Genomic DNA, 23,242 nt, shown 5'->3' with positions numbered 1-23,242 from the left:
CGTGGTGACAGTTCTGAGATGTTGTATAACCCTCCTCGTTTCTTGAGCATTACATAAATAGTAACTATAATCTCTCTCACACCCTTGGAGACTGGCCTTCATTGTTCTGTGTTTGAGAAAGGTCAGCAGAGAGAGGTGCCAGGAACCCAACAACTAAGAAAGTTTCTCTGAGGGTTTAAACAGCATATCTGGCATGCCAGGGTCCCTGCAAATGAAACCTTTGTCCTCTTCCATGCAGTGAAACCTCTTGAACCAACTGTTGTGCAGTGACCATCCTCCACTGGGGCATAGAAACAAGCAAGACTTAGTATAAGACAAGGAGGCAATGCTTAAGTTCTGAAATGGGTCAGGTGACGATTCAAGCTTGCCTAGGAGGGAAGCTGTACGGTTCACCTTGGAAATACCTGTCATCATGTTGTTGATCCAACCTGTAAAACTGTGTTCTTTCAAGTAAACAGCTTGAGGTGGAAAAATGAGAAAACTCCAGATTCTGGCAGGCTCTGGCCAGGATCCACCAGGTTGTGTCCCTGGCTCCTCCTTTTCAGGTAGATCCACATCATACATTTAAAGTACACCCAGTTCCCCACATAGAACTACAGTTCCCATTACCCTTAACAAACTACAGTTCCCAATATTCTACTCTGCCTTTCACCATCCAGGCTCAGACCCCTATTTAGTTCAGTGAGAGAGTTTCTGCTGTCATGGGATCATAGAGCTGGAAGGGACCCTGAGGAATCTGCAATGCAGGAATCTTGACTGAAGCATCCATGACAGATGACCATCCAACCTCTGCTTTAAAACCTCCAAGGATGGAGAGTCCACAATATTGTCTTGGTAAAGTCAGGACATTTGAGCCAGATATGGAAGGGTACAAGGGATGCGGGTGGCGCTGTGGGTTAAACCACAGAGCCTAGGGCTTGCCGATCAGAAGGTGGGCAGTTCATATCCCTGCGACGGGGTGAGCTCCTGTTGCTCGGTCCCTGCTCCTGCCAACCTAGCAGTTTGAAAGCATGTCCAAGTGCAAGTGGATAAATAGGTATTGCTCCGGCAGGAAGATAAACAGTGTTTCCATGCGCTGCTCTGGTTCACCAGAAGCGACTTAGTCATGCTGGCCACATGAGCCGGAAACTGTACACCGGCTCCCTCGGCCAATAAAGCGAGATGAGCGCCACAACCCTAGAGTCGTTTGCGACTGGACCCTTACCTTTACGGAAGGGTACGGGAAGCCTGTGAAGGGCTTGAGGAGAGGCATCGTGGAAGCTGCCTTATACCAAACCAGATCCATACTGTCCACACTGACTGGCAGTGGCTCTGTAGGGTTTCTCTTAGGTCAGGTATGATCTGCCTCGCCCTGCCTGGCGATGCTGAGACTGAACCTTGGACCTTTGCAGGCAAAGCAGATGGTCTACCACTGAGTGACAGCCCTTCCCCATTATGGTTTGGATGGCAGGAAAGGCAACAGCCACAGATGGTGGCAAACTCGTACTGTGAACAAAACTGTAGTTTACAATTTCTCAGCAAGCAGAAATGATGTTCATAGAATCATAGAATCATAGAGTTGGAAGAGACCACATGGGCCATCGAGTCCAACCCCCTGCCAAGCAGGAAACACCATCAGAGCACTCCTGACATATGGCTGTCAAGCCTCTGCTTAAAGACCTCCAAAGAAGGAGACTCCACCACACTCCTTGGCAGCAAATTCCACTGTCAAACAGCTCTTACTGTCAGGAAGTTCTTCCTAATGTTTAGGTGGAATCTTTTTTCTTGTAGTTTGGAACCATTGCTCCGTGTCTGCTTCTCTGGAGCAGCAGAAAACAACCTTTCTCCCTCCTCTATGTGACATCCTTTTATATATTTGAACATGGCTATCATATCACCCCTTAACCTCCTCTTCTCCAGGCTAAACATGCCCAGCTCCCTTAGCCGTTCCTCATAAGGCATCGTTTCCAGGCCTTTGACCATTTTGGTTGCCCTCCTCTGGACACGTTCCAGTTTGTCAGTGTCCTTCTTGAACTGTGGTGCCCAGAACTGGACACAGTACTCCAGGTGAGGTCTGACCAGAGCAGAATACAGTGGCACTATTACTTCCCTTGATCTAGATGCAATACTCCTATTGATGCAGCCCAGAATTGCATTGGCTTTTTTAGCTGCCGCATCACACTGTTGGCTCATGTCAAGTTTGTGGTCAACCAAGACTCCTAGATCCTTTTCACATGTACTGCTCTCAAGCCAGGTGTCACCCATCTTGTATTTGTGCCTCTCATTATTTTTGCCCAAGTGCAATACTTTACATTTCTCCCTATTAAAATTCATCTTGTTTGTTTTGGCCCAGTTCTCTAATCTGTCAAGGTCGTTTTGAAGTGTGATCCTGTCCTCTGGGGTGTTAGCCACCCCTCCCAGTTTGGTGTCATCTGCAAATTTGATCAGGATGCCCTTGAGTCCATCATCCAAGTCGTTGATAAAGATGTTGAATAAGACCGGGCCCAAGACAGAACTCTGTGGCACCCCACTAGTCACTCTTCTCCAGGATGAAGAGGAACCATTGATGAGCACCCTTTGGGTTCGGTCAGACAGCCAGTTACAAATCCACTGAGTGGTAGCATAGTCAAGTCCGCATTTTACCAGCTTCTTTACAAGAATATCATGGGGCACCTTGTCAAATGCCTTGCTGAAATCAAGGTAGGCTACATCCACTGCGTTCCCTTCATTTACCAGGCTTCTAATTCTGTCAAAAAACGAGTTCAGGTTAGTCTGACATGACTTATTTTTCAGAAATCCATGCTGACTATTGGTGATCACAGTATTCCTTTCTATGTGCTCACAGACTGTTTGCTTAATGATCTGCTCCAGAATCTTCCCAGACTCACTGGGCGGTAATTATTTCGGTCCTCTCTTTTCCCCTTTTTGAAAATAGGGACAACATTTGCCCTCCTCCAGTCTGCCGGGACTTCGCCTGTTCTCCAGGAATTCTCAAAGATGACTGCCAGTGGTTCTGAGATCACATCTGCCAGTTCTTTTAATACTCTTGGATGCAGTTCATCTGGCCCTGGAGACTTGAATACATCTAGACTAGCCAAATATTCTTGTACTATCTCCTTAGTTATTCTGGGCTGTGTTTCCTCTGCTGAATCATTTGCTCCAAATTCTTCAGGTCGGGCATTGTTTTCTTTATCGGAGAAGACTGAGGCAAAGAAGTCATTGAGAAGTTCAGCCCTTTCTGTGTCCCCTGTTTGCATTTCACCATCTTCTCCTCTGAGTGACCCCACTGTTTCTTTCTTCTTCCTTTTGCTACGAACATACCCATAAAAGCCTTTTTTGTTGCTTTTAACCTCTCTAGCAAGCCTGAGTTCATTCTGTGCTTTAGCTTTTCTGACTTTGTGTCTACACGTGCTGGCTATTTGTTTGAATTCCTCTTTGGTGGTTTCCCCCCTTTTCCATTTTTTGTACACATCCTTTTTTAATGTTAACTCAGTTAAAAGTTCTTTAGATAGCCACCCTGGCTTTTTTAGGCACCTTCCATGTTTCCGTCTCATTGGTATTGCCTGAAGTTGTGCTTTTACTATCTCCCTCTTAACAAACTCCCAGCCATCATGAACTCCCTTTCCTTTTAGTATTACTGTCCATGGGATCTCACCCAGCACTTCCCTAAGTTTTATGAAGTCGGCTTTCTTAAAGTCAAGAAATTGAGTCCTAGTATGCTTGGCTGCTCCTTTCCGCTGTATAGTAAACTTCAGAAGAGCATGATCACTCGCGCCTAATGATCCTTCCACTTCTACCCCACTAACCAGGTCATCCACATTGGTTAGGACGAGATCTAAAATGGCTATTCCTCTTGTTGCTTCTCCCACTTTCTGGACAACGAAGTTGTCTGCAAGGCCAGTGAGGAATCTGTTTGACCTTATGCTCTTGGCTGAGTTTGACATCCAGCAAATATCCGGGTAATTGAAGTCCCCCATTACTACTATCTCCCTTCCTTTTGCATGCTTGGCCATCTGTTCAAGGAAGGCATCATCTATGTCCTCCGTTTGGCTTGGGGATCTATAGTAAACTCCCACAATGAGGTCCCTGTTATTCTTCTCTCCCTTAATTTTGACCCAAATGCTCTCACTTTGGCTTTGAGGTTCTAAATCTTGGATCTCTTCACAGGTATACACATCCCTGACATATAACGCCACTCCTCTTCCTTTCTTGTCTGGTCTGTTTCTCTGAAATAGATTGTATCCCTCCATTATTACATTCCAGTCGTGGGACTTATCCCACCAGGTTTCAGTGATGCCTATTATGTCATATTTAGTTTGCTGTACCAAGAGCTCAAGCTCATCTTGTTTATTACCCATGCTTTGCACATTAGTGTACAGACATTGAAGTCCATTAATCATTCCCCCGTGTCTCTTATTTAAGGATTTTTTCCTCCCACCACTAGGTCTGTGTGCTGTTTGCTCCATTTGGTCTATGACATTTGGATGATCATCTTCATCAATTGATAGACTCCTACCTTCAGGAGCACTGTCTTCCTCCCCCACGTTAGTCAGTTTAAAGCCCTCCTGAGTCAGTTTAAAGCCCTCCTGTTATGTTGAACAATAAGATGAACTTGTTGATGCTGCCCAGACATAGGAATCGCTGCCTGATGCACAGGGGATGGGGAACAGCCCTAGGTGAATAAATAAGGAAAGGAACTGAATTCATGGGCTGTTTACATTACCTGCCACTTCTCAGTTGCAGTTGGGAAAATGGAGGACAGTGAAGTTTCGACATCCCTCACTGGCAGAATACAGCAGAAGCCAGACACACACTCAGCTTGACAGAAAAGTGAGACAGGTCCGGAGCAAATGATAAATATATGTGGGTTTTTTTTGGGGGGGGGGAAGAGGGAAGGAAGCATGAACATGCAAATAACGGTATGCTAAAAGGGTGCATGTTACAGGCACGCATACAAATCAGGATCTGATTCAGCATTTCCTCCTCCAGTTCAAGTCTGGGTTCCCCTCACTTTCACAACCCATTGGACAAACATACTGGTTCATAAATCCAAAGCCCCTTCCCTGTGCTTCACGTAATCTGTCTGCTTTGGTTATGTTTAAATCACTTTGTGTGCACATTTATTGAAGTACTGGCATATCTTTACCCTTTCGCACAAAAACACGTGCCAGGAGATATATATATATATATATATATATATATATATATATATATATATGTAAGTATGTATATGTATGTGTGTATATAAAAAATATTTGGTTTAGGCTGTCCATACTGGTTCCTACCCCTCAGTGCTGTGCATAGCCAGTTTCTGCAGAGCACACTGAACAGGTTTCCTTTGAGCTTTTGCTAAAGGAGGAAATTGTACATCAGACATAAGCATGGCCAATACACATCCACAGCATAAATGAGATAGATCAGGATGTACCCCACATCCATGCTTGTAAAATAAACACAGTTGTTCTCTGCTGAACTTTGAAAACTAAGGGCTGATTCACACTTGCCAGACAAACTTGTTATTTGGTGGGTGCACAACTTTGATGCAGGACTGCTGTGATATTAGAAGAGAGGTGTGTCCCACCTCTTTTTTACAGAATCCACAAGCCCCATTTCCCAAAGCCTTCTTGTTTCAATTTTCTTAATGGTAATCTGCCACCCAGAGGCCATTAATCCTATTTTCACACTGCCTCAAGAACACATCTCTGTGTTATATAACCCCTTGCCTGACCTGGTGCTGCCTTGGGTGAAGACCACAGGTAGATAGAGTCATCATCCAGTGTTCCCGTCAGTTCCTGGAAGGAAAGCCAGTGTCATCACACCAGGGAAACCTGCTCTGATGAGGCACAACATGGTCAGATGAACACTGCATGCTCCAGAAATATACTCAATGAGAGATTGTAAGATTTCATAAGTAGCACCTGTTAGGGTGTGAAACCTAAGACGCTGGCAAGTTAGCAATGTCATGTCACTTTAAGTAGTCAAGCTCGTTAAGTTGTTAAGTTGCTCAGTATATAAAGAGTGTTTGTTTTCTCTGCCTGTGGGGGCGTGAAACAAAAATGTCTGAAAGCTCCGGAGGTGTTTCTGTTATCTTTCTGCAATAAACCTGTCTTTGGAAAGACAGGCTTCCCTGTGTCGTTATTTCTTTGCTGCTGAGACTCTGAAGCTTGTACTGCAACAAGAATCTCTGCACTGGACTTAATTAATGCTCTGCAAAGAGAACTGTTGCTGGTTGCGCAGCGGAAGCGTTTACTGGACCAGTACACAGACTCTCTTAGCACCACTCTGTTCACTGCCTCTAGTACTGTCATTGACCATCTGCTGGGAGTCACTCACTTGCCAAAATGGCTTCCGAGCAGTTTATTCACTTACATTCCTTCTATAAGGGTTTCCCCCTTTCAGACTACTTTAATTGCAGAGGGGTCTTGGTGGACCACTTAATGATTTTCCTTGTTGTTGATGCAACTGTAATGCACTGGGATAGATACTGTGTATATATATTATTTGTACTGCATAGAATTCAAACTGTAATAACAAAATATAATATAAGAAGTGAGATAAGCAAATAAAATGCAATTAAAATCACTGTGAATATTTAATGCAATTGAGGTGCCTTTTCCCATCTCCAACCACAAATCCACAGATGTGCTACACACCCTGTGAAGCTTGTGGACCACAGTTTTGAAATCCCTGCTCCATACCATTTTATGTCATATAGACCTCAGAGTAAAAATATGCATCAGTAATAACAAAACCAATAAAATGTAAAATTCGAAGCATACAAACAATTCATATATATATATTTGAATCTTCCATTTCAGAGAACAAGATTAATGCTGGTTCTAATTAATGCTGGTTTTAATTTTATTGTTATATAATTTTATGTTTATAATTGATTAATGATTATTCATTTTGAAACTACATGTTGAAAGTTCCACATAAAGAGAGTTCTGCCTGGAAACTCAGTCCATAAATGCTTTAGATATACAGGAAACTCTCAGTTTACACAGGGGTTACATTCCGAGGAACTGTGTTTTTACGTGTATATCGTGTGCATCAGGAACACCATTTAAAAAGCCTGCAAACACCCTCTAAACTTATGGAAACCCTTTAAAGGCAGCCCTTTGAAGTTTGAAAGGATTGATGTTAAGCCAGATGGGTGGGGTATTATTATTCTTATTAATAAAAAAACCCTTAAAAAGCACCCCAAAATCCACCAAATTCCACCACAATTGCCCCCTTCAAACCTCCTTGCTCAAATTCCAACTCTCCAAAGGCCCCAAAGGTTGGTACAAAGGCTCATGGGATTGCTAGATGCTATTTTTGTGCCATTGTTGCCATTTTTGTACCCTTTTAGGATCACTTTTTGCCCCCTTTCAGGTTTGTGGCAATGCACACGTGTGGATGCCCGTGCCCCAAACACGCATAAATGGGAAATTGCCTGTATACATAAATAAAAAGGAAGGTGTGGCAGGGACAGAGGGACCTTGGGATTCCCAGACAGCCTGGCCAACTATCAGGGATGATGGGAGCTGCAGCTGAGCAACATCTGGCAGTCCACAGGTTTTCCCATTCCTGATCCAAAAGCTGCGGAAGAGGGTATTTTTCATTCTTATCCCCCAGAGCCTCCATTAGGCACCAGGAAACCTGCTAAGCTTGTTACATGTCCATTTTTCTTTTTTTATTACCTTGGAGACCTGTTGTCAGATGGAAAGGCAATCGTGTAAAGATTTTAATAAATGAACGGATGCTCTTGTCTCTCGGCAGGAAATCAAAGCCCGGGCGGCAGCATTCCGGCAACAGCAGGGCATTTCAACAGAAGCTGGGGGCAACAAGGAGAATATCAAGAAGAACCGTTACAAAGACATCCTGCCATGTGAGTTGCCAATGAGGAAATACTACTACTGTGTGGTGGCTTTAATATTGGCATCTGTGGCATGGGGCCAGTTCTGCCCAACTTGGCACTCACTTCCTCTTCTATGGATCAGGCTGTGTTACCACATTCCTCTTGGGCTCCTCCATCCTAGGAGTGCCTTGAATTGTCTTTCATTTGCTCGTGTCACCAGCAAAATATCCAGTGAGTGTTGCCATGTCCCAGGCTGTAGTACTCGCGATTCAGGGCCTCAAAGCATCAAGTTAGACCCTAGATCCATCGGCTACTCTCAAATTATAGGAATTTTGTGGCAGTCCTATTGACTATAACAATATTGTTTTAAAAGTTTACTTTTAAAAAATCACAACATTCTGAAAAAAGAAAATATTGCATATGAAGAGGAGGTTTCCTTCTTTCTCCAAATATCCATCTTTTCTCTATTGTAAAAATCATGGCCAAGGAATCATTCCAAGAATGAGAAAAATCTGTTTCTCTCTCCCCCTCCCCTGATTTTTTTTGTTTTTCCTGGGCCTTCACATCTCTAGCTCTATCCCTTTAGCAGCTGCTCACACTGTACTTGTGTGCCTGACATCATGAGGAACCTTTCTATTCTGGGATGGGTCTTAATGAGTAGGAGAAGATATATTTGTTGCAATTAATCTATCCAGGCTCCCACATGTGTGGGTTGAACAGTTTCAAAGTCCCATCCTTGGCAGCAGAATTAAGCATAGGAATTTGGCTGTAAAACCTCATTTAGAGGAAGTCCTGCTATGAAGTAAGCTGGGTCTCCCTTCTTACCCCGCTGAACAAAGAATCAGGCAACTACAGTAAGTTTAAACATAAGAATTTCTTACTTATAATTTGCATTGGTTCCCAGCAGTGGCAGCAGTAAAAGCTATGCTGGCAAAATACTTAGATTTACAGTACAACCAGCTTCAGGCATGTACCTAAAGCCAGAGCAAACAGAGATATGTCTGCATCCAACGCTAGTCAAAGGAAGAAAGAGAGGAAAAGGAAATACAATATGCTCCTTCCTCTCCCGGAGAGTAGGGGAAATGACATCACACAGAGCCCTCTCTGCCAACTGTATTTCTATGGTCTGCCTATCAGCAATACAGCTCTGTGGGCTTAGCCCCTTCTCATGCAAACTAGCAAGAATGTGCATTTCTAAGGTTTGGCTGCTACTCTTCCACACCTATGGCATCACTGCAGCTCATTTAGTGAGTCTCAGGATTTGGGATGCAGGAAACCAAAGGCAGTAACTGTATCCAGAACCCTGCCCAGGAAGTTTATATAAAGCTCCAAGCCAATCAGGAGGCCAGACTGAGGAAGTTAACTAATGGATGAAAAGTAATCAGAGGAACTGCAAGAAGTGGAAGTTGATACTTTCTAAGGTGTGCGCCTTCATTTTAGGAACGGGACAATCTGCCACTGCTCTCCGGAGGGTGGTCAGAAGGACAGAGTGGTTGTGACGCTAGTGATGATGAGCAGACCTTGTTTTTGGTCTGTCTTGGTTTCTCAGGCTCTGCTCCAGGGCTTCCCAGAGCGGTATGGTTGGCCACTGTGAGAACAGAATGCTGGACTAGGTGGGTCATTGGCCTGATCCAGCAAGTCTCTTCTTATGGACCATCTAATTCAGGGGTCCTCAAACTTTTTAAACAGGGGGCCAGTTCACTGTCCCTCAGAGACTGTTGGGGGCCGGGCTATAGTTTGAAAAAAATATGAACGAATTCCTATGCACTCTGCACTTTTTTTTCTTTAATTTTTTTTGCCCCCCCCCCAAGAGAGTGGGGCCCTAAGCTATAGCTTGTTTAGCTTATATGTAAATCCGGTACTGGGGCGAGGGTGTTGTGCCTTGTTGTGGTGCACCTGTGGGGTGAAACTAAGAAAAAGTGATTTGGGTGGGTGGGTGTGAAGAGAGGTCGGAAGCACCTGTGGCGATGCTGAGAATGGAATTAACGGAGACCCTGGCAAAAGAAAGAAATGCTCAGATGGCAACAGAAATGCAGCAAGGCACTTCCTCCCGAGGCAGGAGGGAGGTGGGCTGCGAGAGGAGGGCCATAGGCCTGTTAGACAGCGGTGGATTCAACAATTGACAGGCGGGCCGGGTTCAGGACCCTGGCAGGCCAGATCTGGACCATAGGCTGTAGTTTGAGGACCCCCAAGCTAATTGCTCCAGGAGCTCTCTTTGTGAATAGGGCTATGCACAGATCCAGCCTAATCCACGGGATGAATGTGAAGCAAGACAAACCTGTCCACTTACTTGGGCAATACCTGTGGAGCAATGCTCACCTTGGTGGGGTCTCTCCTAGGCTATCTTCTCAGGGGGGTTGAGGACATACCTCTCAGGGTGCTACTCTCTGGTCAGTCGTCCGTACACTATGACCTTAGGCGCACCAAGCCATGGGATCCAAACAGCACCAGTGGTTCAATGTAGTCAGGGGTTTGGTCACTGACTTCACAATCTCTCTCCTCTTTCCATTTCCTGTCAATTGAGAGCAGGATTAGGCTAAGCTGTGACCCTCCAGATGTTTCTGGAGTGCAGCTCCCCCCATGCCCTGACCATTGGCTATGCAGCTGGGGCTGCTGGGAGTTGCAGTTCTGAGGGACCACAGGTCAGATGTTGAGATTCATGTTCTCTCTCTCTCTAAGGCCAGGTGACTATCTGTGGTACTAACTCCCAGTTGTGTACATCTCACAGATGATCAGACCAGAGTTGTTGTGAACTTCCTGACAGAAGAAGCCCAAGCTGATTACATCAATGCAAACTTTATTCAGGTAACAGAGTCCTGAACACTACCCCTCCCCACTGCAAACACATCTGACTAGAGGAATTTGCCCAAACTGATGAGAGCTGAAACACTGGCAAGCTTTGTTCCAGATTAAAGCAGGGGGGGGGGCTCAATTCCCTATTATACCATCCAAAAGATTTTACTTTTGCACTGTGTAAGTGTAAGAATGGCATTGACCTGCCTCCAGAGAAACCTCCCCCCAGGCCCCTCAGGTCAACCACAAAATGGCACTTCTCTCCCCACCAGGGAGGAAGGGGTGGGTCAAGAGCTACACCAGGAACAAGGGGGAAATGAAGATCTACATTGGAATATGCTGCCCCTGGGGATCCTGCCACCCAAGGCAGTTGCCTCACTTTGCCTCATGGTTGGTCTGGTCATGTTTTTATAGGCGTCAGTGACTGGCCTGTGCCTCATGACTGGAAGGAGAAATGCCCAAAGCAGTGGTAAAAGAGGCAGCCAACTCTGACAGCAAGTAGCTTGGCTGCATCTGTTGTGTCAGAGTGATTGAAGGGTCCAGTATCCCTGCAGGGGTGCAGGCAGCATCCTGCTCTTCCCCCAGGTGAAGATGCTTGGAAGCATGCAAGGCCAATTTAGCAAATGATGCAAAGATCCAGCAGGTGACCTCCATGGAGAAGGGGGGCTTTTGTCCCATAGTAGCCTTTTCATGATTTGATTTTATTTCTCAAGGTAAGCTAGTTGCATGTCGAGACCCCACAGCCACCCCCTCGTTGGGAAATAACTCACACAAGGACACAGATATTAGGTTTATGTTACTGGGCAAATTTTGGCCACAACTTTATTGAATTACAGAATGTGAGTGGTATTGGCTTAGGCATTGATTGGACCCGACTATATCTGACTCTGTGCAGGAAGTCCAGTAAGGGTAAGCCCTGTAGGGGGAGCCCTGTTGATGCGAACCAGCTCAAGCTCCCCCTGGTGTTCCCGTCGGGGTCGTGTCAAAGCCCTAGCCCCCAACCGGGCTTCGGACAAGATCAATACCCCCGGATTCCTTTAACGGAATACCCTTAAGCATGGAGGGGTAGGTGATGGCCATACCTCCCCTCCCCCACACAAGGTCAAAAAATGCCTAACCACAACCCTAACAAAGTTGTGACGATTGCTACGAAGTAGGCGATAGCCAAGTGGCCAGTGCCAATTTGCCAAGTGGAAAAATTCCTACCAGGCCCCTTGGACAACCAAGGCGACTAGCCGAAATCCATAGCCAGTGCCTAACCTGCAAATAGGGAGGGAGGGTGATTGAGGAAGCGAGCTCGCTCCTCGGTTTAAACTGTCCCGGCCACACCCCGCCGTCCAGCGGATTGGCTGGCCGGGCTCTGACGTGGCCGGGATCCCCCAGGCAATGGGGGACAAAGTCCCCCGCCCCCGGTGGGGAGTGGGTGGCCATGCGGTCCACCGCAACTCCTCCCCATTGGGAAGTGGAGCAGATAAGTTCCATCAGGCACACACTAGAATGGCATTATGGCAAAAGACAGAATTGAAAGCTCTTCCTACCATCAGTTAAAAGTCCCAGTTTACTAGAATACATTTCTAGTCCTCATGGTTACAGAGATAAAATTGACAGTGGGATGACAACGTACTCTAAAGGCTCTTGGGAATCCTAATTTAGCGATAAGATACATGCACTCCCCAGGAGCTGACTTAAATTTTCCACATTTGAGAATATTTCTTTGAGAACATGAATGTTATAGAAATGGACAATACATACCCCAGTTGCAGTTTAGCACTGACCATTCTATTTACAATGGAATGCAAAGTATTTTTATCAAGCATAAATCAAAAGGGTGAATTATCCAAAGCCCTCTGACTCATTCTAATCTCTAACCAATTGCCCTCCCTCTCCTTTGTTTATCCCTACTTATCTTCAAATAGAATGCTGTTCTCCAGCTCAGGGGTGATGACAGGGTGTTCAGCAGAATGCATGATGTTCAGTTCACGTTTGCGATTCTCTTTTCTTCCCACAGGGTGTGGATAACAAGCAGTGCTATATTGCAACCCAGGGGCCTCTTCCACACACAGTGCTGGACTTCTGGCGCATGATTTGGCAGTACAAGGTGAAGGTGAGTTGTCCAGGCAGATCACAAGTAATATCCTAGATATTAAAGCAAGCTCTGAAGTGCAAATTGCGCCCAGCAGATTGGATTGATCTGTATAAGACCAGTTTCTCTGACAACAAGGTGAACAGTCCCTCTCAAAGCAAATTCAAATTAATGTTTCTGCTCCTTTATGGCAGCGGCAAGGAAACCTTTTTCAGCCACACAGCCACATTCAGGTCTGTGGAAACCTTCTGGGCCACATCCCAGTGGTGCCAGAAGCAAAAGTGCACAGAGCAGCAAATGTAAATTTTACCCATGCACCGTAGTACAGTTTCTACACACCCCGCTGTTCTCTCTGGGCCTGGCGTTCTCCACCACTGCTTCATGATGTTCTTTCATTGCAGGTGATTGTCATGGCTTGTCGGGAAGTGGAACTAGGCAAGGTGAGGCCTCCTGAAGGAGAGATGGTATTTGGAGGCTAGGAAGCCTCATGGGGTCTCTCATCCGGGCCTTGAGGTTTTGAGGACAGCCATGTTGCCACCATCTCTCTTACCTAACCTTTCTTGCTTTCCTATGCCTTTTCTTTCTCAGAAAAAGTGTGAGCGCTACTGGCCTTTGGCAGAGGAAACCTTGCATTTTGGATCCTTCTCTGTGGCACAGGTGAGGTTGTTACACATGGACAGGAAGAAGCTGCGTGAGGAAGGAGGAGCCTGGTTCCTGGCAGGGGATGCTGGCACAGTTCTTCATCAATGCACAAGCACAGGCATCTCCACTGCCAACCTAACCTGGATTAAAGGCCATTTCTTCTCACTAAGGAAGGGCTGGGAATTGTCGTTAAGAACCTGAGAATTGTTAGATCAGACCAAAGTCCCATCTCATCTAGCATTCTGATACCAGCAGTCGAAACCAAGCAGATGCACCTGCTGGAAACACACAAGAAGAGTGCAAACATGATGCCCTCCCCTGTTGCAGGACTGGCTGACTATCCTGCCATCCTCATGATGTCATTGGATCCCAGTTCCCATGAGCCCCATCAGCATGACTGATGGCCAGGAATGATGGGAGTTGTAGTGCAGCGATCCCTTAAGGGCCACGGGCTCACTATAGCTGCCACATAGTTTGTGCGCAGTCTCTGGTAAAAACATTAGGTCCAGTCGTGACCGACTCTGGGGTTGCGGCGCTCATCTCGCTTTATTGGCCCAGGGAGCCAGCGTACAGCTTCCGGGTTGTGTGGCCAGCATGACTAAGCTGCTTCTGTCGAACCAGAGCAGCACACGGAAACGCCGTTTACCTTCCCGCCGGAGCGGTACCTATTTATCTACTTGCACTTTGACGTGCTTTCAAACTGCTAGGTTGGCAGGAGCAGGGACCGAGCAATGGGAGCTCACCCCATCGTGGGGATTCGAACCGCCAACCTTCTGATCGGCAAGTCCTAGGCTCTGTGGTTTAACCCACAGCGCCACCCGTGTCCCACAGTCTCTGGTACTTGGAGGTATATTGCTCTTAGAAATTTTGCTCTCTTACCAGACGTAATGTTAGCAGCTGGCACCCTTGGGCAATTCCTGGGCCCTGGGCCCTTCCACACTGAGCAGCTGGATCTTCAGGCTGACACCTAACATTTCCCACCATGTTCCCCACTGTTGCATTGCCCCAGAGCACAGAGGGAAATTTGAAAGAGTAGTTCATGGCACACCCATTCCTGCCACCCTCAGCCCACCAACATGGAGGCCAGGGGACCAAATGGCCCTTTACAGGGGGCCCCTGAAACCTGGAACTAGCCCTGCTCATCACAAAGAGATACTGAAAGGCCTTTCTCCCTGGGAGTTAATTCATCTTTTTTTGAGAACCAGCTAAGTTACCTTTGCCATTTCATGTGTCAGCGAACTCCATAAGCTGCATCACATGTTGTGTGGCTACAAGGTGCTTCTTGGATCCGTCCCATACTTAATTCCTGCCCAGTCAGGAATTTGCCTGATCCCATGTCAAACCATTAGTCCGTCTAACTCAAAATGGGATGTTTAGGGAAGTTTTTAATGTCTGAAGTTTTGTTCTGTTTTTAATGTTCTGTTGAAAGTTGCCCAGAGTGGCCTAGGAAACCCAACCAGATGGGTGGGGTAGAAATAATAAATTATTATTATTAGTAGTAGTAGTATTAGTATTATTAAATTGCCTGCACTGACTCCAGGCTTTCAGATGGGGCTCTTTCCCAGCCTTTACCTGCAGATGCCTTGGATTGAACCTAGGACCTTCTGCAGAAAGGCATGGTCTCTGCCCCTGAGACTTCATCTGCAGTGAACTCCATCCATTGGCAAGAGTATTGAGAATTTGGTCAAAGTTCCCGAACCCTTTCACAAAATGACAATCTCCAGGGTTTAAGTTTGTCAGGAAGCCATTTCTCATGTCAAGCAAGCTATCCCATAAAACAGAACTGTGATGGTTAACAAAACACTGTCCAATTGTACCTACATTAGAGATAAGGAACCTGTGGATCTGCAGATGTTGCTGAACTACAGTTCCCACCATCCCTGAGCTTTGGCAGACTGACTGAGGGATTGAAGAGTTCTCTATCTCTAGCCTATATTATAGGTGGGCAGCGTAACTGAGCAAATGAGACATCTCCCATTTGGGGAGATAAGAATATTTTGAACAATGTGATGGGCGGTTTTCTTGTCTCTTCCTCAGGTTAAAGAACAGGAACTCAATCCAGATGTCATTCTGCGGATGCTTACCCTGACCTTTCAGAAGGTAAAGCTACTCCATGGCACTTAATTGCTAGGCAAGGCCCACTGGAATTGTGATTTGACCGTTTCATCCTGTGTGTTCCATTTTAGCAGCAAATTATACATTCTTGAAAGTATCTTAGAGCTGGGTTCTAACAGTTCTGTTTCTAACTTTGATTTTTCCATCTGGAATCCTACCTTTTTGTCCAACTTAAAAACTTCTTTAATCTGAGCATAATGTAGCCAATCTCGCACTTTATCTTTTATTTTCTCCATACTCTGCAACCTCCAGTTATCTCCATCTTTTTCTATTATTTCCCAATATTTCGGCCATTTGGCCTCCATATTGAGTTTTTTCAAGGCCTTAGCCTCCATTGGTGATAACCACCTTGGGGTCTTGTTTTCCAATAAGTCTTCATATTTCAACCAGACATTAAATACTGCTTTTCTGACAACATGGTTCTTGAAGTTCTTATGTATTTTAGCCTTGTCATACCACAGATATGCATGCCACCCAAACGTATTGTTGAATCCTTCCAAATCTAAAACATCAGTGTTTTCAAGAAGTAGCCAATCTTTCAACCAGCAGAAAGCTGCTGATTCATAATACAACTTTAAGTCTGGCAGGGCAAAGCCCCCTCTTTCTTTAGCATCAGTTAATATCTTAAACTTAATTCTGGGCTTTTTGCCCTGCCAGACAAATTTTGAAATATCTCTCTGCCACCTCCTAAAACACTCCATTTTGTCTACAATCTGCAAAGTTTGAAACAAAAACAACATTTTTGGCAATACATTCATCTTAATAGCAGCAATACGCCCTGTCAAAGAAAGCTTCAATCTTGACCAAACATCTAGATCCCTTTTAATTTCAGACCAGCATTTTTCATAATTATCTTTAAATAAGTTCCTGTTCTTCGCTGTTATGTTTACCCCTAGGTATCTTACTTTTTTAACCACACTTAATTCTGTCTCTTTCTGAAACCTTTCTGATTCTGAAAAAGTCAATTTTTTTTCTAAAACCTTGGTTTTTTGCTTATTAAGTTTAAATCCCGCCACTCGACCAAACTCATAAATCAATTGCAATACTCTTTTAGTACTAGGCTCTGGCTCCTGTAGGGTCAAAACTAGGTCATCTGCAAATGCTTTCAGTTTATATTGTTTCGCTCCGACCTGAATACCTTCCACCAACCGGTCTCCTCTGATCATATTCAAGAGCACTTCTAGGACCGATATAAATAACAAAGGGGATATAGGGCAACCTTGTCGTGTTCCTTTTTCAATTCTAATCTCTTCTGTCACCACATTGTTAACTATCAATTTTGCCTTTTGCTCTGAATAAATTGCCTCTATCCCATTGTAAAACCCCCGCCCCACTCCCAATCCTTCCAAATTTTTCTTCAAAAACTTCCAGGAGATATTGTCAAAGGCCTTCTCCACGTCTATAAATATCAAAACTGCTTTTGTATTTATGTTTGTTTGCAAGAGTTCCAGAATATCAATAATGTTCCTCGTGTTTGCAAACAAATGTCTACCTGGGAGAAAGCCTGCCTGGTCCTTGTGAATTACTTCATTTAAAACTTTTTTAAATCTACTTGCTAAAATGTCTGCAAATATTTTGTAATCCACATTTAGGAGGGAGATGGGGCGGTAGTTCTTAAGTTGTGTCTTTTCAGTTTCTAGTTTGGGTATTAATGTGATGAAAGCTTCTTTCCACGACTCCGGTGCCTTCTTCCCCTCCATAATTTCGTTGCAAACCTCCATTAATGGATGTATCAAATAGTCTTTCAATGTCTTATAATATTTGGAGGTAAGCCCATCTGGCCCTGGAGACTTGCCCAATTGCATATTCTGAATGGCCTCCTCGATCTCTGATTGTGTTATTTTATAATTCAGGATTGTTCTGTTCCGCGGAGACAACTTTGGTAAACCATTCTTCTTTAGAAACTGTTCTATCTCTGATTCATTTTGCGGCCCTTGAGTATATAGTTGTTTGAAATATCTTTGGAAGCACTTTCTAATTTCCACTGGGTTCTGAATATTTCTTCCCTCAATTTCTAAACTTGTTACTGTGTTCAGCTTTTGTCTCTTTTTCAGCTGCCATGCTAGCAGCTTTCCACATTTATTTGCCGATTCAAAGGATCTTTGTTTCATTAACTTAACTTTCCATTCCACTTCCTGATTTATCAATTTTGAATATTGTGCTTGATAATGTTTGATTTCTCTTACTATCTCCTTTGATTTCGGTCTCGATCTTAACTTCTTCTCTCCTTCTTTAATTTTCTCCAGAATCTTATCTTTCTTATCGTTCTGTACTTTTTTCTTAATAGTATTCTGTTGTATCAGAAACCCCCTCATAACCGCCTTACTTGCGTCCCAGACAGTTCTTTTTTCCACCGTAGTGTTCAGGTTTATCTCAAAGTAGTCCTTCAAAGCTTTTTGGGCCTTTTTAATAATGTCCTGATCTCTAAACAAATTGTCATTCATTCTCCATCTAAAGGAGCCGGTTGGAATTAATCTCATATCCATCTTCACCGCATTATGGTCGGAGCAAGTCTTTGGGCAGATTTCCACTTTTTTTATCTTGGGTGCCAGGCCTCTGGTTATCCAAATTTGGTCGATTCTTGTCCATGTCAGTTGGGCTTCAGAAAAGAATGTTCCTTCTCTTCCTAGAGGGTTCTTTGTTCTCCAAATGTCAATCAAGTCCATGTTGTCAGTCATTTCAAAGAATGATTTCGGTAGTCTGCCGTCTTTTGTCACGTTTTGACTATGTGACTTATCCATGTTGGTTGATACCACTCCATTCATATCTCCCATCATGATGATGTTATCATAGTCCAGATAATCCAGCATTATCTCGTGCAGCTTCTTGTAAAATTCCGATTTTCCCTCATTTGGCGCATAAATTCCTAATAACAAAAACTTTTCTCCTTGGGTCTGGATCTCAATTGCCAAAATTCGTCCTTGTTCATCTTTAAATAAAAATTTTGGTGACAGACTCTCTTTTACATATATCACCACCCCTCTTTTCTTTACTCGATCCGATGAAATAAATTCTTGGCCTAATCTTTTATTTATTAATACTTTTCTATGTAGCCTAGTCACATGTGTTTCTTGCAAGCAAATAATGTCCAATGGTTCTTTTTTCAAAATATGAAATATCCTTCTCCTTTTCTCCGGAATGTTAGCGCCATTTATGTTCCAGCTCAGAAGTTGCAGAGACATCCTGGTAAAATCTGTTATTGTTCTGGTGGTGGTATCTTTTTATCCTGGTCTACAGACTCCAGAGGTGTAGGTGTAGGTACAAGCTGTAATCCAGCCCCTGAGGGTCTTTCAATTCCTTTCTGAAGGTCCTCCCCGTAGGTATTCAAAAATTTGTCTCTGTCTTCAGCTGTTTTAATTTTCACCTTCTTCCCCCTGAACGTAAAAGATAGTCCTTGTGGAAATTCCCACCAAAGGTTAATCAAATTGCTCCTCAAGAGCTTGACTACTTCAAGGTAGGTGGATCTAAGATCCAAAAGTTGTTTAGGAATATCCTTGTAAATCTCTGCTCTTTTGTCCAAGATTTCAAGTGACTTTCCGTAGTGTAGTCCTAGTATTTTGTCCCTTTCCTCCTTGGATCTCAAGGTAATCAAACAATCTCTGGGCTTGTCCTTCTTTATAAATTTCCCAAGCCTAAAAGCAGTCACAATTTTAAAGTCCTTTTCTTCCTCCAAAGGCCACCACTTGGAAAATTCTTTTGTTAAAAACTCCGTTAAGTTCCCTTGTTCATGTTCAAGTTCTGGTATAAACCTCAATTTTAAATTATTTTCCCTGGCCCGAAGTTCAATCATAGATAGATAGGCCTGTTGTTCCCCAACCTTCTTGTGGAGTGGTCTCACCACCTGCTCCAATACCGCAGTTTTCTGGATGGCTTCCTCTGCCAATTTCCGATTTTCTACCGTGGATTCAGATAAGTTGCTAATTGCTTGCGCGTTCAAAGTGACTTGTTCAGTTAACTTGTTAACAGATTCTCTGGTCTGGTCAATCTTTGACGTTTGTTCATCCACCTTTTTATCTAAGCCTTCCAATTTTTCAAGTATTTTGTCTAATACTGAAGCAGTTCCACCTGCTGCCATATCTTCACCCAACAGCTGCTCACTTTCTTCTAGTTCCAAAACATCAGGGACCGATGATCTACGCGGCTGGGAAAGTAAATTCAAAGTTGTTTGCTTTTTTCCTTTACCCGCTCTTGTTTGTCTCCCAGTGCCGCTCATTCCACTTCTGTCTACGAGTCAAGGTCAAACTGAGTATGTTCTCATGGGAATCCACAAGCCCATAAGATAAACAACCAAATAGGAGGAAAGGAAACCAAAAGGAAAGTCACATATAGTTGTAAATCCAAAAATCCTCTAGGGGGAGTCCACTTGTATTGTAGGGAAGAAGTCAAATTAATTAATATCAATTATTAAAAATTTTCCAAACTTCAATACTTTAAAAAGAATGTCCAAACAGCCTTTAACTTCCTAAAAAACCTTCAGCAATTATATTTAGCAGAGTTGGTCTCAATATATAACAATGTCTCAATAAGTGCAGAATGTAACAATTCTAAGCAACAGTTCCATTTAGGCTCAGCTAATACTGGCTCCAGCAACAGTGGAGGTATCACACAGTTCATGCAATAAAATGAGGCTTTAAAAAGTTAAGTCCTAAAGTAGCTTAAACAGATGTAAGAGTTGATTGTCTTTTGACACTTCTTCAAAGACTCCAGACATCAAAGCCTTTGCTTTAGATCTTAGGCAGTGGCAAGAGACGGACTTCCTGGTTACGTCTCTCGCTTTTAGCCGAATTAACAGAAATTTTGGTCCCGAACCTTGTCTTTTCTTATCTTACTCACGAGTTGTTGGTTTCAAGCCGAATGGTTCCAGGAAAAGAGGACAGCGCTCGCCGACAGCAGCTACGCGGCTTCACTCCACAGAAAGAGCGATTGACTCACAGCACCGCACCCCCTTCTACGTTCCGGAGCCTCTTACGAGGTCCCTTCTACGTTTCGGGGAGCGCTCCTGGTGCCCGCCGAGTCCCACGGCCACAGGCTTACGCTGCGCTGCCTGTGGTTTTCCGATGTGGGTCTCCACTGCGCCGTAGCGGGCGACCCGTTCCTGTGGAGCTCCCTCTTCGCAGCTAGAAGAGGGCAGCCATTGCACAGGACATAGGGTACAACATCATGTTTGCTGACTGGGAAAAGTTATGGACCACAGGTTTGAGATTTACGGCATGTAATGCCTTGAAAGAAAATATTATGAAAATGATTTACAGGTGGTACATGACCCCAGTCAAGCTTGCAAAGATATACCATGTGTCTGATAATAAATGTTGGAAGTGTAAAGAAGCTGAAGGAACATTCTTTCACCTCTGGTGGACTTGCCCTAGAGTGAAGGTTTTCTGGGAAATGATTTATAATGAACTGAAAAAGGTATTTAAGTATACCTTCCTTAAGAAACCAGAGGCCTTTCTCTTGGGCATTGTCGGTCAGAGTGTGCAAAAGAAAGATCGAACCTTTTTTATGTACGCTACTACAGCAGCAAGGATACTCATCGCTAAAAGCTGGAAAACTCAAGAATTACCCACACTGGAAGAATGGCAGATGCAACTGATAGACTATATGGAATTGGCGGAGATGACGGGCAGAATCCGAGACCTGGGAGAAGAACTGGTGGAGGAAGATTGGAAGAAATTTAAGGACTATCTACAAAAATATTGTAAATTGTATGATTGTTAAGAAAGATGTAAGACCTGCAAAAACATGGCTTCAACAAACTAATTATAAATAATACAAATTTAAATTTAATTGGAAGATGAAAAGATAAATTTTGGATATGTAACATTTTATAATTAAATGTCAATAAGAGTATGTTAAAGTTTAAAATCTGAGATATTAATATTGAAAAATTATATTATATGAATTAAACCAAGTTAATAATTTGCTGGTAAAATGTATGAGCTTAGAAAGCAGGAACAAGGGTTGTGAGGAAGTCCAAAGATGAATATGAAATGTGGATTTTGGAAAAGATTGTGTTATTACCTATGTATTTTATTGTTAAACTAAAATTTAATAAATATTTTTTTTTTTTTTTAAAAAAAGGCCCACTGGAATTGTGGGGCACACCCAAGTCCAGGTCTTGGGGCTGCACTTTCTGGCTCTGGGGCCTCAAGGTCAGCTGCATGAGCTGGAAGCTGAAGGAGCAGCAAGTAGAAAGCACTGCTCTGTGGACCAGGCAGGAGCACAAGGCGGGGCTCTGAATATTTATAGCAGGCTTCGTCCTGATTGCCTGGAACCTTATCAGGCTCTGCCCAGGCCCTATCCCTACTATGGTTGCTGGCAAAATCAGCTTCTTTGCTGCTGAATGAAGCACCATTCCTTTTGACCACTGTTAAGAGACTGGTGTGCTCCACAAACAGGGGAGAGCGCTCAGAGATCCAGATCGGGAAATGTCAGAGTGTTCCTTCCAGATCCCTGTGGCAATGGCACAGGAGAAAAGGAGCCCCTGCTGCAGTGCAGTCATTTCATCACCACCATCAAATTCCAAGGGATTTGAGACCCACAAGGAATCATCCAGGGGCAGATAAGGCCTGTGGGTTTAGGGTTTGCCACCGGTGCTGTAGACAGGCCTTCACGGGACCAGAGTTCCAGAGTTCCTTGGTTGAAGACAAACCATTCAATAGTCTTGAAGAATGGGTTTTAATTTGAGGTGGCATCAGGTGCTTGCATTAGCAAACATAAACATGTCAGAGGGTGCAAATGGCTTTCCTCTCCTACTACCTGTTCTGTGTCAGCCCCATTCAGACGTGGTGATATTGATCTGTACATCTCTCCCCCCCCCCCCAGGAGGAGCGGGAGCTATCCCATTTCCAGTACGTGGCTTGGCCAGACCGGGGCATCCCAGACACTTACGGCCACTTCCTTGGCATGATTGAGCAAGTGAGAAGCAAGCAGGGTGAGAGTACTGTGCCCATCTGTGTGCATTGCAGGTAAGGGGCAGCCCCAGGGCAAAGCCCTATAGACAGACCACACCACAGTCATGGGGTCAGAGGATGGGTCCTCTTAGAGGATCAGTAACTGGTTAAAGGGAGCAAAGAGCAGGAACAAATGGGCTGTCACCACAAGTCACAAAGGAGAGAAGCACAGAGTCTCCCAAGGATCTGCACTGAACTTGTTGTGCTTTAACCCATTCATAAGTGATCTGGAGTTAGAGAGGAACAGTGAGGGGGCGAAGCTTGGGCACACGGCCATATTTTTATTATTATTATTGGTATAATAAATTTTATTACAAGTCCAATAAAAGCCACATTATCACATTACCAAATTACAATCCAATTAAAAAGAAAGAGAGCCTATTATTCAAAAACTAAATTAATCAATTTGAGATGACTTCCCATGTACCGGCTTTCTGGTTACAAAGTTCTTATGTCTTCCTCCTTTCATAATCTTGATTAATCCAATAACAACAGTTCTGACCTTAATCCTTTGTTGACAGCCACTTGTTTCTTGACTTCCATTCGTAATTGCATATTTAATAACTTTTATTTCTGCAAGCAGAATTTATATCCAATAAATTTCCTGTGTGATATGTTAATTCCAGTTGTTTCTTCATTTTCCCTGCTTTAATTCGATCATAAAAGGCACCTATGCTTCCACATTTTCGTTTTCACTTCTGTTCTCAGAAGCTGTTATTTCCACTGCGTCACTGCACCATCTTTGTTTGTCTGAGCGAAGGTCTGGCACTCCGCCATAGCCCCAGGCAGAACTCCAACATATCCTTTCTCTTCCAATACTTAGTTCTTAACGATCTG

General features: G+C 44.0%; 1 protein-coding gene across 5 annotated transcripts in view; it reads left to right on the top strand.

Annotated features, from left to right (window-relative positions):
- PTPN18 (protein tyrosine phosphatase non-receptor type 18) overlaps positions 1–23,242 on the top strand; it is a 105,057-nt gene that overhangs the window by 48,324 nt on the left and 33,491 nt on the right. For all 5 annotated transcript variants that reach the window (XM_079959005.1, XM_079959006.1, XM_079959004.1 and 2 more), the window contains 7 exons: positions 7,744–7,852; positions 10,551–10,627; positions 12,624–12,719; positions 13,100–13,138; positions 13,287–13,355; positions 15,378–15,440; positions 22,278–22,420. In XM_079959005.1, the coding sequence (XP_079815131.1) occupies positions 7,744–7,852; positions 10,551–10,627; positions 12,624–12,719; positions 13,100–13,138; positions 13,287–13,355; positions 15,378–15,440; positions 22,278–22,420 (596 nt within the window). The remainder of the gene's footprint in view (positions 1–7,743; positions 7,853–10,550; positions 10,628–12,623; positions 12,720–13,099; positions 13,139–13,286; positions 13,356–15,377; positions 15,441–22,277; positions 22,421–23,242) is intronic.

This window comes from Podarcis cretensis, assembly GCF_951804945.1.
Source record: "Podarcis cretensis genome assembly, chromosome: 17".
Lineage (NCBI taxonomy): Eukaryota > Metazoa > Chordata > Lepidosauria > Squamata > Lacertidae > Podarcis > Podarcis cretensis.
This window is presented reverse-complemented; position numbering and strand designations above follow the sequence as displayed.